Source organism: Struthio camelus, chromosome 9 (genome assembly GCF_040807025.1).
Source record: "Struthio camelus isolate bStrCam1 chromosome 9, bStrCam1.hap1, whole genome shotgun sequence".
Lineage (NCBI taxonomy): Eukaryota > Metazoa > Chordata > Aves > Struthioniformes > Struthionidae > Struthio > Struthio camelus.
In genome coordinates, this window is record NC_090950.1 from 15,881,986 (window position 1) to 15,894,733 (window position 12,748).

The following is a 12,748-nucleotide window of genomic DNA, read 5'->3' on the forward strand; positions in this document are numbered from 1 at the left end:
TTTTAAATTCATCATTATATATTCCACTTCAATCACTCTGCTTTTACTCATCACATTTGTATCACATGTGACTTCATCTTCAGTCTTTCAGTAAAATGCCCCTCATCAATTGCAGAGACAGCATTATCTCCTTCAGCAGCAATTTGCAAAGAATAAATGTGCTTTTGGACATGATTACTTTCTTATTTCCTGACAATTCATATTGTCTATATCGAGCACTCTTTGCCTTTTTTTTTTTTTTTCCTTTGGAGATTTTTTAGAAAGGGGTTCATTATTACTCCTCTATGGAGCTATCACAAAATTGCCTTAATTAGAAGCATGAGGCTAATTCAGATTAAAAAAAAAAGACAATCATAACTCCTTGTAGACACTTTTAGCAAGTTCCATCCTCCCCTTGTCTTGTGACTCTTGGGGCTCGATTACGGCTCTGAGAGCCTGGACGTGCTGTGGATCGTAGCATGGGAGGAAGCCCTTGGGTTGGCAGCGTTTGAGCGCATCATACCTGCAGGGCCAGGAGCTGGCCTGAAGCTCCTGTGGGCTTCGGATAACCCACAAAGTAGCTGTGGTTGCTTCACCTGTGGATTTCGTGCCCTTTGATCTGCAGCCCCCTTGTAACCTACTGCAGCCTCGTGGCTCACAGTGAGAGGAGACAACAGGTCTGGGTCCCCGCGGTGCTCTGCAACAGTCTCCCACCTGGGGTGCTGGGTGCTGCTCTCGCGCTTGGCCGTCCTCCCTGCTAGGAGCACAGGACGCGGTATTGGACTTGCTGCGTGGTGGTGGTGGTGGGCGACAGGCTCCTAGGGTCCTCTCCGCCCTCTAAAACAACCTGTAGCCGGGGGAACTGTGGTACACTTCTTATTCTTTTGGAAATTGTATGTAAAAATTACTGCAAGTAAACTGTGGTCCCAACCTTCAAAGCTACTGCAGTTCACCAAAAAGTGATAAGCAAAGGGCTGCTGCTCTGAGCCAACAAATGTCACTGTGTGACCTGTCACAATGAAAAGAATTGATGCCGCTGCACAAGTAAGCAATAGGCTTTGCTGAGAAAACATGGCAGAATTAAAGACACAGCCTCTTTTTCCTGCCCGTCGCTGAGGCACCCTTGAGGACATAAATAATTCCACGTACACTAGAGCTATCAAATACAAAGAAGGTAAGCTTTGCACAACGCAGGACTGTGTGCTTTTTAAGGACTTAATAGTGTTCAGATAGCTTTGGGAGAGCTCTGCTTACAGCACACAGCTATTTGGAGGCAGCTCTGCAGTTTGTAGACCTGCACTGGCTCTGGAGAGGCAGGAAGATTTTGTGCCCCTGCAGGTGTCCGCACAGCTGTGTCCCAATACACATCCTAATTTCCCACCCCACTTCTAAGCCTAATATCAAGCCCAGTGGCAGAAATTCCCCACCTGGTTTAAAGCTATTTGCCTTGTAGCATATCTGCAAAATAGCATCTGCCAAAAGACCACTCACTCACGTGCACTGAGATATGGAGATATACGTAATAAAGACGGTAATCTTTGGACCTGACAAAGAATTGATTTTTAGCATTTTAGAAACTGATAGGTTTCCTTATTGACAACGTCATTCACATGCGGCACACATTCTTTATACACACACACACACACACACACACACACACACACGCATACATTTATAGTTATTTGAAGCAAAGGATACAAATGCACCAAATATAAACAACGCATTGAAGATGTGATTCTGGAACGTGAATAGTGCGAGTCCCATGTAGCAGAAGATGACATTCTCAGCCAGAAAATTCATGAACTCGAACAACTTAAACAAGAGAGAAAGAACATAGTTATGACTCATGACTCATAGGGAACTAACTTCTGTTCGTCACATAGTTAATAAAAAATATTAGCTTGGCGTACAGAACTGTTTAGATAAAAGGAACAGAAATCTTATCTATTTCAAGGGTGGATTTTAAAACTTTAATCTGTTATACGGTCTATGTGATGTCTTTGATAGTGCTTTTAGCTTTAAAATCATAGTTACTTGCATGTCTTGCCCTCATTTGCTTATGAAAGTTAACACAGACAAATGGTAAAATATATAAAAAGCAAATAAGTTATACCAGCCGCAATGCAAATTGCAAGGAAGCGGAGAGAAAAACTGAGCTTCGCTCATGTTTACACAGGTGGGCCTGGGAAATGGATCAGATCCCGAGTACACAAGTAACTATGCACAAAACAGTGATGGGTATGTGCCCCTGCCAAGAGAGGAAAAATTTTCCTAAGTGGCTTTTTAAGAACCTGTGCCTTTAAAATATCACATTGTCTTTTTTATTATAACGAATGTTATCCTGTAGGTAATTCTTATTGCACTACATGGATATCAATTACTCATTTCAAGTGAATCTATTTAAGATACCATTTAAACAAATGATAAAGCATGCCTAAGATATGTCATTATGAAAGGATTTCTTCTGTGAAAAAAACAAATGAAATCAAAACATCCATTTGCCTTCAGGGGATGTTCTTGATTGCTTTTGTAGACGACTATATAAAAAGTAATATAAAATATAAATTTTCATATTAGCCACACCTGGAAAAAATTAATCATTGCTACCAAGTAACTACTAAGGAGCGAAGATGAGGACTTTAGTCTGCTGAAGGCACTTCTGGGCTCAGGAGTCTCTGCTAACAAATCCTGATACAGAATTAAGGCCTACTTTTGTCAGGTCTGTCTACAGTCATAAATCACTCTATCAGGAACGCAGGAACGTTACTATGGAGATATTTCTCTTCATCTTCAATGGGGCTTATGTATTTTTTTGTAATATGTTTGTGCTTCTAAAAATAAATATCCAATAACAGTCACTAAGATCTAACAAAGGAAAAATGAGAGCTGTCAGAAACATTATTTAGAATGAATTTCAGAGGCAAAATGGCATAACACTCAGTAGTACAGGGGAAGATATTTTGGCCCCCATGGCAGCACCATCAGTTATCCCAAGCACACGTGCCCTGGTCCCCATTTTGTGCTGCACTGCTGACCAGCAAAATTAACCACAAAAACAAAACACAGGAAATATTTACAATTTGGAAGACTTAAATTTTATAATGAGAGAAACCAGATGTCAGACCAGACTCCAGTTATGGAATCTTGCGACCCATAGCAATCTCTGTGCTAACTCTTTGCATTTCCGTTTTGGGAACAAACATCATCACACCTCTTTGTTGGAATGTCATGTGGCATGTTTTTGTAATGCTTTAAACAGTCTATCAAGAATATCATGACAGGATTGTATATATATATATGTGTGTATATATATATATAGAGAGAGAGAGAGATATGTGTTTATGTGTGATATATAAATTTATTTTGAGGGAAGGGCACTACTATGAGGAGCTGCAAATACACACTTTAGCTGTTGAGGTAAGATAAAGGTACTGTAGAGTTTTAAAGCTGAATGATGTTTCACTCTTCAGTTACAAAATCTCATTCAAGACTTAAAGAAATATAAAGTACATCTATGTTTGATTCATTAACAAACAAATCTGGAACAACAGTATTTTTCTTGTTTTCTCCCAACTCTTTATTGACCTACATTTTTTGAAGCAAAACAGAATCTGCTATGTCATTCCTTTTTTTGTATACTTTTTCTCAGTAGTCTTCAAGAGTAAATTCAAGCTCTTAACTCTTGACTAAAGTGTTTTCATGATGTTACTACTTTTAGATTTCTTGCCCCTCGCCTCCCAGCCGTTTGGTCAGGATGCAATCTTTTGGTAGGTCTTATAAATTCAATTCTAGTGTATCTATTATGTTTCTCTGCAACTTCACCTCCTTTTCTGGCTAAAAGGAACCTGTTTCTTGCTACCTTAATGAGCTTCAAAACTTCAGAATGACTTCAGTAAGTGAGTCTTAAAAGTATAAATCCTTAACTCTTGACTATGTATTTCCAATCAACACAAGCAATACATACATACTTTGCTTACTGGGCCAGTGCTTTCAGTGCCACCAGCATAGGCTTACTAGTTTTCTTGGCCTGTGCTTTGCAGCGTACGTGACACTTTCTAGCCTTGTCATCTCTTTCAGATACATGCCACACTGTAATCTCTTGCTGGTCCTGAATCATATTTGTGGCCATCATTTGGTTGGTATGCAAAAGCAAGTACAATCCAAATTCCATTCTTCTGTGAATGTAGCTGCTGAACTGTGCTGTTTTGTTGTCTTATCTCCAGTTTCTTAGTATTTTGATCCTGCAGTATCAGAACACTGCCAGCTTGCTAGAAGATTAAATCCAAACCAGTTAACTTCCTTTGTATAGCAAAAATCCAGGTTCTATTTCAAGAGGTAATTTGGAACAGACTCCTTCCTATTGCGGTCACAACCCTGATATGGTCTCTTGTGAGGCTCTCAGCTCCTTGGAGTGGCAAGATTAGCTTGTCAGCCTCATCCATAAAGTCTTAAGTATCCTCCATATATTTGCTCTCTCTTTTTAAAAGCGTATCACTCACATGTTGCATTTATGCATGAAGTGCAGCCTATTCAAATTTCTGCCCCGACTTAACAAAAACATATTAAAAATGTCAAGCGCTTCAAAACTAGCTATTGTCACAAATAAAGCTATATCTAAATATGTCTTCCTGGAACACAGTGCTTATAAATATAACGTAAAACTCATCCACTGTCCTCCAGATTTCCCAAGAGTTTCAGTTCTTTCACTGTTTTATTCCTGTATTCAGTATATTATCTATTTAGCGTTTCTTCAGTTTCTGTGTTTTGTTCAATAGTTATACAGAGTTCATGGAGATACTCCAGTAAGCATCTAACTGTCAGTGGTGTGTAGCGTAAGTCCCATCAGAACAAAGCAGTCTCTTGGAAAGGGATCTTGTGAGCGCCCTTTAAAGGAGCAGCTTCCATAGAGGCATATTCCCAAATTGTCAGGCCTTTTGCACCAAAGTTTGCAGCTATTTCTGTCATATTGTAAAGATGAGCGGTCAAGACCTTTTGATGAGAAGCAGAAGAATAGAAGGAATAAGCTTTCTTCTTGAATTCTTAATTTCCCAGGACACTCAAGGATTTCCAAGAAGAGTTGAAACACTCTCATTAACTCCCGAGAAATCCTTTTTTTTTTTTCTGAGTGGTCATAAATCAGGTCTGTACTATGTTCCATGGTCTATGGTCTACTTAAATGACGCTCAAAAGTGTCTTTTATATTCAACGTACATATTTGCAAGTGGGATTACCTGCATGAACAAAATTAAATAATATTTGTGTTCTAGGAAGTATTTTGCCCATAACCTTAAATTCCCTTTCCTCACCTCCCATAAAGACAACTAACCTTTTTTTAGTGTAAATGAAGTTGACTTTGAAGTGCTCATACGCTGCCATTAGTTTCCCTAAGGCTGCCAGAAAATTATACTAGAAACCATTTAAAAATACACATAGTAATAACATATTTTTTCTGTATTAAACAAAAAGACACATTTGTAATCTGCCATTACTACCTCTCTACAAAGTCTATAAATCTGTTAAAGTTTTAAGGTAAGAGTTCTAATTAATCGCTAGTATAAATTTGAAGTAATCTCAACGCATCTCAGAGCAGAGTTTTGCCAAGGATATCTATTTTTTTAAAAATTATTAATTACAGTAGGACCAACGCAGAAATGAGCCATGCATTTGGTTTAGGTGTTAGCTCTGCGAGTTACTGGCACTGGTATTTGCTTTATTTTGTTCATTTCCTCTGTAAAGAGCAAATATTACGAAAGATTGATATTAAAAATATCTATTAAAATTGATATAAATTTTATGCAAAAACTCATCCTTCACCAAATGTGCTCAGGCTTTCTGCTATTCATAGCTACTGTAAATACTAAGAGGGATGTGCAAAAAAATTCATAGCTACTGTAAATACTAAGAGGGATGTGCAAAAAAATCAGGTTCAGCTTGGGACGTTCTTCTAGGAAGTGTCACTTGCACTTCAGCTCGCACTGGCAGAGGAAGGAATGAGTGTCAGTTACCTACACCTTGAGCCTTGTTGTGACCACGAAGCTTATCTTATAACAGTATTTAGTTTTAAGTCAAGTGAAACATCTTATAAAAACTGTATTAGTTTTATCTTTTGAGCAAGATAAAGAAAGCATTTTTTATGTTTTCTTCTCCTTCTCCCCACCTCCACAATTAGATTCAGGCTCATTAGCAAAACAAGCTACCTCAAAATGGATTTTGCACGTTGATCCATTTTATAGAAATACTTAAATTTTCACTGAGTGTTAGAGAGATTATCTGGCTAAGTAATTTGTGCACCTGCAAGATGGGACACATTAAATTTCAATCTCTGCTGCAGTAAAAGCACAATTCTTTAAAGAAGCATCAAAAAGAGAACGTGAACATGTTTTATACCACAGTCTCCTCGTAGCTGGGGAGAAGAAAAATGTAATGTTTCTCAAATCCCAGTACTTTTAGACAGTACTCTTTCATCTCAAGGGAATGATGTTAGTACTAGAGTATGGGCTAAAAGCTGAACTTTATTTCAGAAACTTATTTCCAGGAAAACTCAGTGACTTTTATTCACCAGCTTTTCTGGACTGAAAAAAGTATTATAGTCTTTCAGTTAATTTAACACCTATTGAAGGAAAGTCATCCATATCTAGATACCTGCAAGTCTTCTGTAGTTGCATCGATTTTGCTAGCAATATGTAGGAATGCCACCTGTCTAGGGGTTACATCTTACCTATTCCTGCATGACATCAAAACAGGGAGAAAGAATTTCAATAGTCCAACAGCAGCTGGGCATCTAGGGTATAAAATTGACTATTTTGTAAGAGAGATTTGGAGGTGACAGAGCGCTATTAAAATTCCAATCAGTCAATGTTATGTGATGGGTAAAAAATTTATGATATTTGAATAATGCTCTTACATTAGAACATAGCTATCAAAAATGTTTCATGAAGTCAAGGATATTGATAAATCAATAACTGATGAAAACTGCTTTTCCCTAACTATTTTGAATAAAATGCAGTGAGAATTCAGACTGTGATAATTTTTCTAAGATTCTAGAAGCCTTTATTATAGCCTAATTGCTTTATTTAATCTTTCTGTTTTGATTAGAGGTTTCAATATCAGAAAAAGGAGGTTTGAATTTGAAGCTCTTGCCTGAAATCCTTTATACAGCTATAATTAATACTTACAGTATAGTCATATAATACTAAATTCTAGAATAACCTGCTTAGCTAAAAGAATCAGCAGAAGTAACTCAAATTCATGAAGCGCATTATCAGAAGATAAACTTGTTTATTGTGCTGTCTTAGCTTATTTGACTGCAAACTTACTAACAAATTAACAGAGGGAGATTCTTAAAAGATCTCTATGTCCTGGGGCAAAATTCTGGCTTTTTTTGTGTCAATAGGCTTTGCTATTGAATTCAATGAATTTCACCCCAACAGGTTTATGGAAGGCACATGATAACTTTCTATTTCCCTCTAGACCTGGGGGGGTTCAAAAGACACCTAAGACCTGAGGAAGAAGTGGGAAAGTAAAAGGTAAAATAAGTGAAGAAAAAAGCAGCAGCAAGAGAGAGGAATGGCCAACAATATTTTGCATTTTCACAATACTGTTCATGCTTTGTGGCACAATCTAAACACCTCCACTAAAGTTCAGTGTGGGAGAAGCTTGATAAATTAGTGGCACAGAACTCACTGCTGACTAGCAACAGTAAAAAAAGAAATGGTTGGCCCTAGACATCAAGGCAAATCCTTGTTGTTACTAAAAATGCCATGGGTGAATGAAAGGCTTTGTTGAACAAAAGTTTAAACCAAAATTGTTTAAAATTAGGTAGTTAAATTCAAAGGCTTTTTTTTTTGTTCCTAGCTATTGGATGAAAACCAGAGAATGACTTAAAAGGTAAAATTTTCAGAATTTCTGAAAGGGTTAGACCTCAAGGGTGAATGGAAGCTTAGGCTGGTTTGTATTTATAATGATCTGTCAACATCATTAATTACATGATTAAAATTAACCCTAAGAAAGAATGTTATTATTCCGTTTTATCAGTTAATTGACAAGTGACTCAGTTCAAAATCTGACACTGAGCATACTCATTTCTTACATATGTAAGGCAGGGAGAGCAGTAGAAACTTTGGTGTGGACATGTAGGAGTATGGTGAAATTCAGAGCCTCCTGAGAATCTGTATGTCGACTTCAATAGTCTTTGAATCTAATTGTAGAAAAATGATTCATTCTACCATAGCTCTTGTCAGAGGGAGAACCTTTTCAGATCGTTATCTTCCTTCCCTGATAGCAAGATCAGCTATTATTGCTATTAATGGTGCATTAAGTTATTTCTAAAAATGACCCAAGAAAGATATTTCAATGAAAGGTATTGCCAAAGCAGAGAGTATGAAACTATTCTTGCTTATAGAGCTTGTAACTGAAATTATTATTTTGTTCACGAAGTAGAAACAACCTTTTTCAAAGTGCTTATTAAATTCTTGAACTGAGATGTTGCAGCCACAAATGCACAACACAGCCATATGTCCAGCTAAAGGAATCAGGAATCCTCAGTGCTCTCTTGTCTCAAGATGATGTGCTCAGGGATCACTGCAGTTTAAATTATGAATATTTTACTTCAGCAGTACTGTATTACTGTAAAAGAATTGAGGAGGGGTTCTGCTCAAGATGGAACATAACAGATGGTAGCTGGAGAATTATTTGAAGGGATTAAAGAACTTTTGGCTGATCAGCAATTAATGGTGGTGCTGGAATCATTATTCTTAGGAACATACCTGGACATCTTTGGGAACACGAGTGGCTGCTCCACTAGCTGATAGAGGAATAATTGTGGTAATGGAAAATGAAGAGCTGCATGTGTTGTTTAGGATTAAGGTAGTCTTTTTATAAAGCTGAGATCAGAGAATAAGCTATATGTAGAGAAAAAAGAAGTAAAAAAGCTGCAAAATAATAATGACATCAATAAAAATGAAACTTCTGTTTATGACATTCTGGATGCCTAGAAAGATACTTTATTGGAAGGTATTTTTGTGGCGTAGTAAATCACAAATCAGGCGAGTGGCGACGTTACACACAGATAGTTAAGAGCTATACGGAACAACAGTAAAAACATCAGCAAAAGAAAGAAACTGTGGCTTTGCTAAAGCCAATTTCAGCATACTTCTTCATACAGCTAACAAAGGAGACTTAGACACTTTAAAACATGACTGTTCTTTGGGTCAAAGAGTAGTTATGTTATTGAAGTAATCTAGTTGTCTTTAAAGTTGCAATGAAGAGTAATATATATATTTATCTTTAGTGTTTCTCATTTTTGTTAGAATTAGAGGAATTTCTGCTGATGCTTCAAGAGAAAAACACGAAATCAATCTCATCTTCCTCTTTTCATCCCTTCCAAGTGTTTTTTCTGTGACTTGCCATCACAGTCCTAACCTCAAGCGATCAATTCCATTTCTAAGGAGGACAAATGCAATTTATTGTTTCAGTATGCTGAGAGGAAATATTCTCTAATATTAATTCTTCAAGCAAGTTAAAAACACCCCTCAATTTTCCTTCCTTGCCAAGGGTGTTTGAAAGAAATTCACTTAGACAGTCTTTGAAATATTAGGAGCTAGTAACCAACATGAGAGCCTATAGCCTACCGGGGATAAAAAGGTTTCCTATGAAATCTATGGTGTCTTTTCTTTTAAGTCAAATTGCATGCTTTCTGTCAAGAACCACACTGTAAAAAATTATCTAATGCTATAAGTTTTCCATCCTATTGCAAATCCAACATACTGCAGGACAACATCGGTTTGCTCTCTTTGAACCTGTTCTACAAAAGTTGTTGCACTGTAGCCTCCAGTCACCCATACAGATGCCTCTGTTTACAGTCTTTTTTTCTGTGAAAAACATTAGAGGACCTTTAAGAACCACAAATCAGGAAAGATTCACTTTTACCTTAATCTAGAAAACAGGGAAAGTATTTGCTTGTTTTTTTCTGATGACATTCTGTTTTTCATTCAGTGCCTATTGTAAGATAGAAAGATACGTACTAAATCACTTCTTTACTTTCTGTGGTGCAGATATTTGTATAGGGTCTTCCATATGTGTACTGTTTTGTTATGAATCTGTTAACAGAAGGTTGAGGGGAATGGACACAAGACCTTACCCTGTTCTAACTTAGGGCGAGCACACAGCCCAAGAGCCGTTCTTGCTCTAACTGCTGTTGAATACTGTTGAGATCCTGACTATGTTAAATTCCTTTTCTTATTCTTAAAGACTTATTCCTTATAAGCAACAGGACAAGAGGCAATGGGCAGAAACTGCACCACAGGAAGTTCCACCTGAACCTGAGAAAAAACTTCTTCACTGTGAGGGTGACTGAGCATTGGAAGAGGTTGCCCAGAGAGGTAGTGGCGTCTCCTTCCCTGGAGATACTCAAAACCCGTTTGGATGTGATCCTGGGCAATATGCTGTAGAGGACCCTGCTTGAGCAGGGAGGTTGGACTAGATGATCTCCAGAGGTCCCTTCCAACCTAAAAGATTCTGTGATTCTGTGATAAGCCAACTCTTAACTATTCTAGCCTGGCAGAATGTTATCCTATAATTACATTTTGCAGTATGATTTGGAATTACTCTGCAGATTCTAGGGCCAGTTTCTGAAGCAGAATATACTGAATTAGTGGGGCCGCTCATCTGCTCTTATACGGCAGAGTTTGGGTGAGGGCTTGGAGTTTTTTTTGTTTCATTTTTAGGATCATCCTTAATCAGCTTCTCTGCCTCCTGATGTGGGATACTTTTCAGGAATTGATGATCCATTCGGATAAAAAACATGAGAAGTCTGCAAGATGAGCAGAGAGGTTTACAGAGTTAAGGGGGAAGGCTGGCTCTTTGCATAGACGCAGAACTAAAAACTGAGGATAAGTGCTAGCTGCCCACAGTAAGGAGATACGCTTCAGAGGCCTCTCTTCAAACCCTGTGTGATAAGATTAACAGATGTGTCCGGAGCAAAATTACACGATCTGCATTATTACATGAATCAGCTCTATGGGTCTATTATATAGACCCATACGGTTTGATTCCACCGTACATATGAAGGCATGTACGAATCTCATTTGTGATTCAGTGCATCTTTCAAAGAAAATACAGCATATGTCTCCATTTGAAACTCCATTGTATATTTCTCCATTTGCCAATGAAAATGTGGCCCATAGATTTTAATACCAATTGGTATACGTTAGCCAGCTACTGGCATCTGCTACTGTGCTGTAAAGAGCAAACTATCACCTTAACAAAGAACTTATTAATATTTAAGGAGAACATTCAATGTTTAAAAAGATTGTAAAACCTTTAATGAGACGGTTTAGAAACTAGTTTGTATATGGCATTATGAGCTGATAGGGTCCCTTAGCCTATCGGCATCAAAAACGACATCATTTGTCAAAAAGATGAGCAATACTTCTCTACAGAAGTATTTCACTACAGTTCCAGGTTTCTTCAAGGTATGAATTGCATTTGAGCCTGTGTATTTTCTGTTTCATGTGCTTAAGCACAGTGAATGGAAGTTGTTTTATTTTGTTTTTCCAGGGAAAATCTGTTTTTTGTAGTTCCGAAATACTGTTTTTATTCATGGGTGTTTGCGGGTGGAAGATACTAGAATATATTACTCTGTACAAAATGCTGATGACAAAGGGACGCATGCTTGATGGGAACCACTGAGGACAGAGTAAATCTGCACATTCTCAGTAAAGAAATCACTAAAGTTGGTATGGAAAAACAGAGGAAAAATACAGATTAAAGAATATAGCGTAGAACTGGATATACAGATGAGATTTCTGTCTGGGGACACCCAATGTTTTCTATATTGTTTCTAGGATAGCAATATTTCTGATACAATAATAATTCTGCATCTCTTCCTGTGAAAAACAAAGGATTTTTAAATTATGCAGCTAATTACCGATATCAATCTACTTGTATTAATGTTTCTTAGCTGTTTACCATCCGCCTGGTAGGACACAGCTAAAAGAAAGGAAACAGTTAAAGCATTTCCACAGAATTTTAAGGGGAACTCCATGTAAAAAGACTGCAGATTAACATTCTTTTAGCATGGTTAAGTAATCAGGAACATCAGTCAGATAATGAGTGATTTTGCTAAGAAATTGAGGTTAAAAGATATGGTAGTATAATTCCTTCTACAGAAGTCAAGAATTTCATGTGTTATTGCGATTCTCCCTGTCAAACCTACTCAGTAAGCAGCTTTAACTTTCTTTATAGCATTATACTGTTCTACAGGGTTCCATATGATCTTACGGTACATCTGGCCAAACAATGCATCTGGCATGTTTCCAACCTTCAGCTTTTTCTGATAAACACAGAAAATAACTGTGTGGAGAACTGGAATTCATTGTGTGCTTCCTGTTAGTTCCAATCCATTTAAAACGTAATAATTATTGCAAGCATTACACATGTGGTGCATATTCAATTGGAGATAAGAAGCTAATTTATAAATGAGGGCAGCCTGTTGGTAACCAACCCATTGGCCCTCGGACCATGTAGAGATGCATGGAGTTAGCAAGCTGTGAAGGTTCAGCTCAGGAAGACGGGACTTTGCCAGCCTGCTTGTGGAGTGATGGGAGCTCGTTGGTGCCCCAGGAGGTAAACCGGGAACTTAGAAAGTGTAGGGTGAAGGGGCTATTTCTCTTCAAGGGATTGGGCTACATGTGTAATGATAGCTAATGCTTAAAGATAGGTGAGCTGTAGGACTTTTAAAAGGGTCTAATTGTGCTATATTGATTTCAAT

At 37.6% G+C, this 12,748-nt stretch overlaps 1 protein-coding gene and 1 long non-coding RNA gene across 12 annotated transcripts in view; one reads left to right on the plus strand and one right to left on the minus strand.

The window, feature by feature from the left end:
* The window catches only part of LOC138068153 (uncharacterized), a 237,532-nt gene that overhangs the window by 141,677 nt on the left and 83,107 nt on the right, over nt 1-12,748 (plus strand). The window lies entirely within an intron of this gene.
* The window catches only part of SLC9A9 (solute carrier family 9 member A9), a 215,471-nt gene that overhangs the window by 102,578 nt on the left and 100,145 nt on the right, over nt 1-12,748 (minus strand). For all 8 annotated transcript variants that reach the window (XM_009688977.2, XM_009688978.2, XM_068954222.1 and 5 more), the window contains exon 10: nt 1,678-1,791. In XM_009688977.2, coding sequence (XP_009687272.2) covers nt 1,678-1,791 — 114 coding nt within the window. The remainder of the gene's footprint in view (nt 1-1,677; nt 1,792-12,748) is intronic.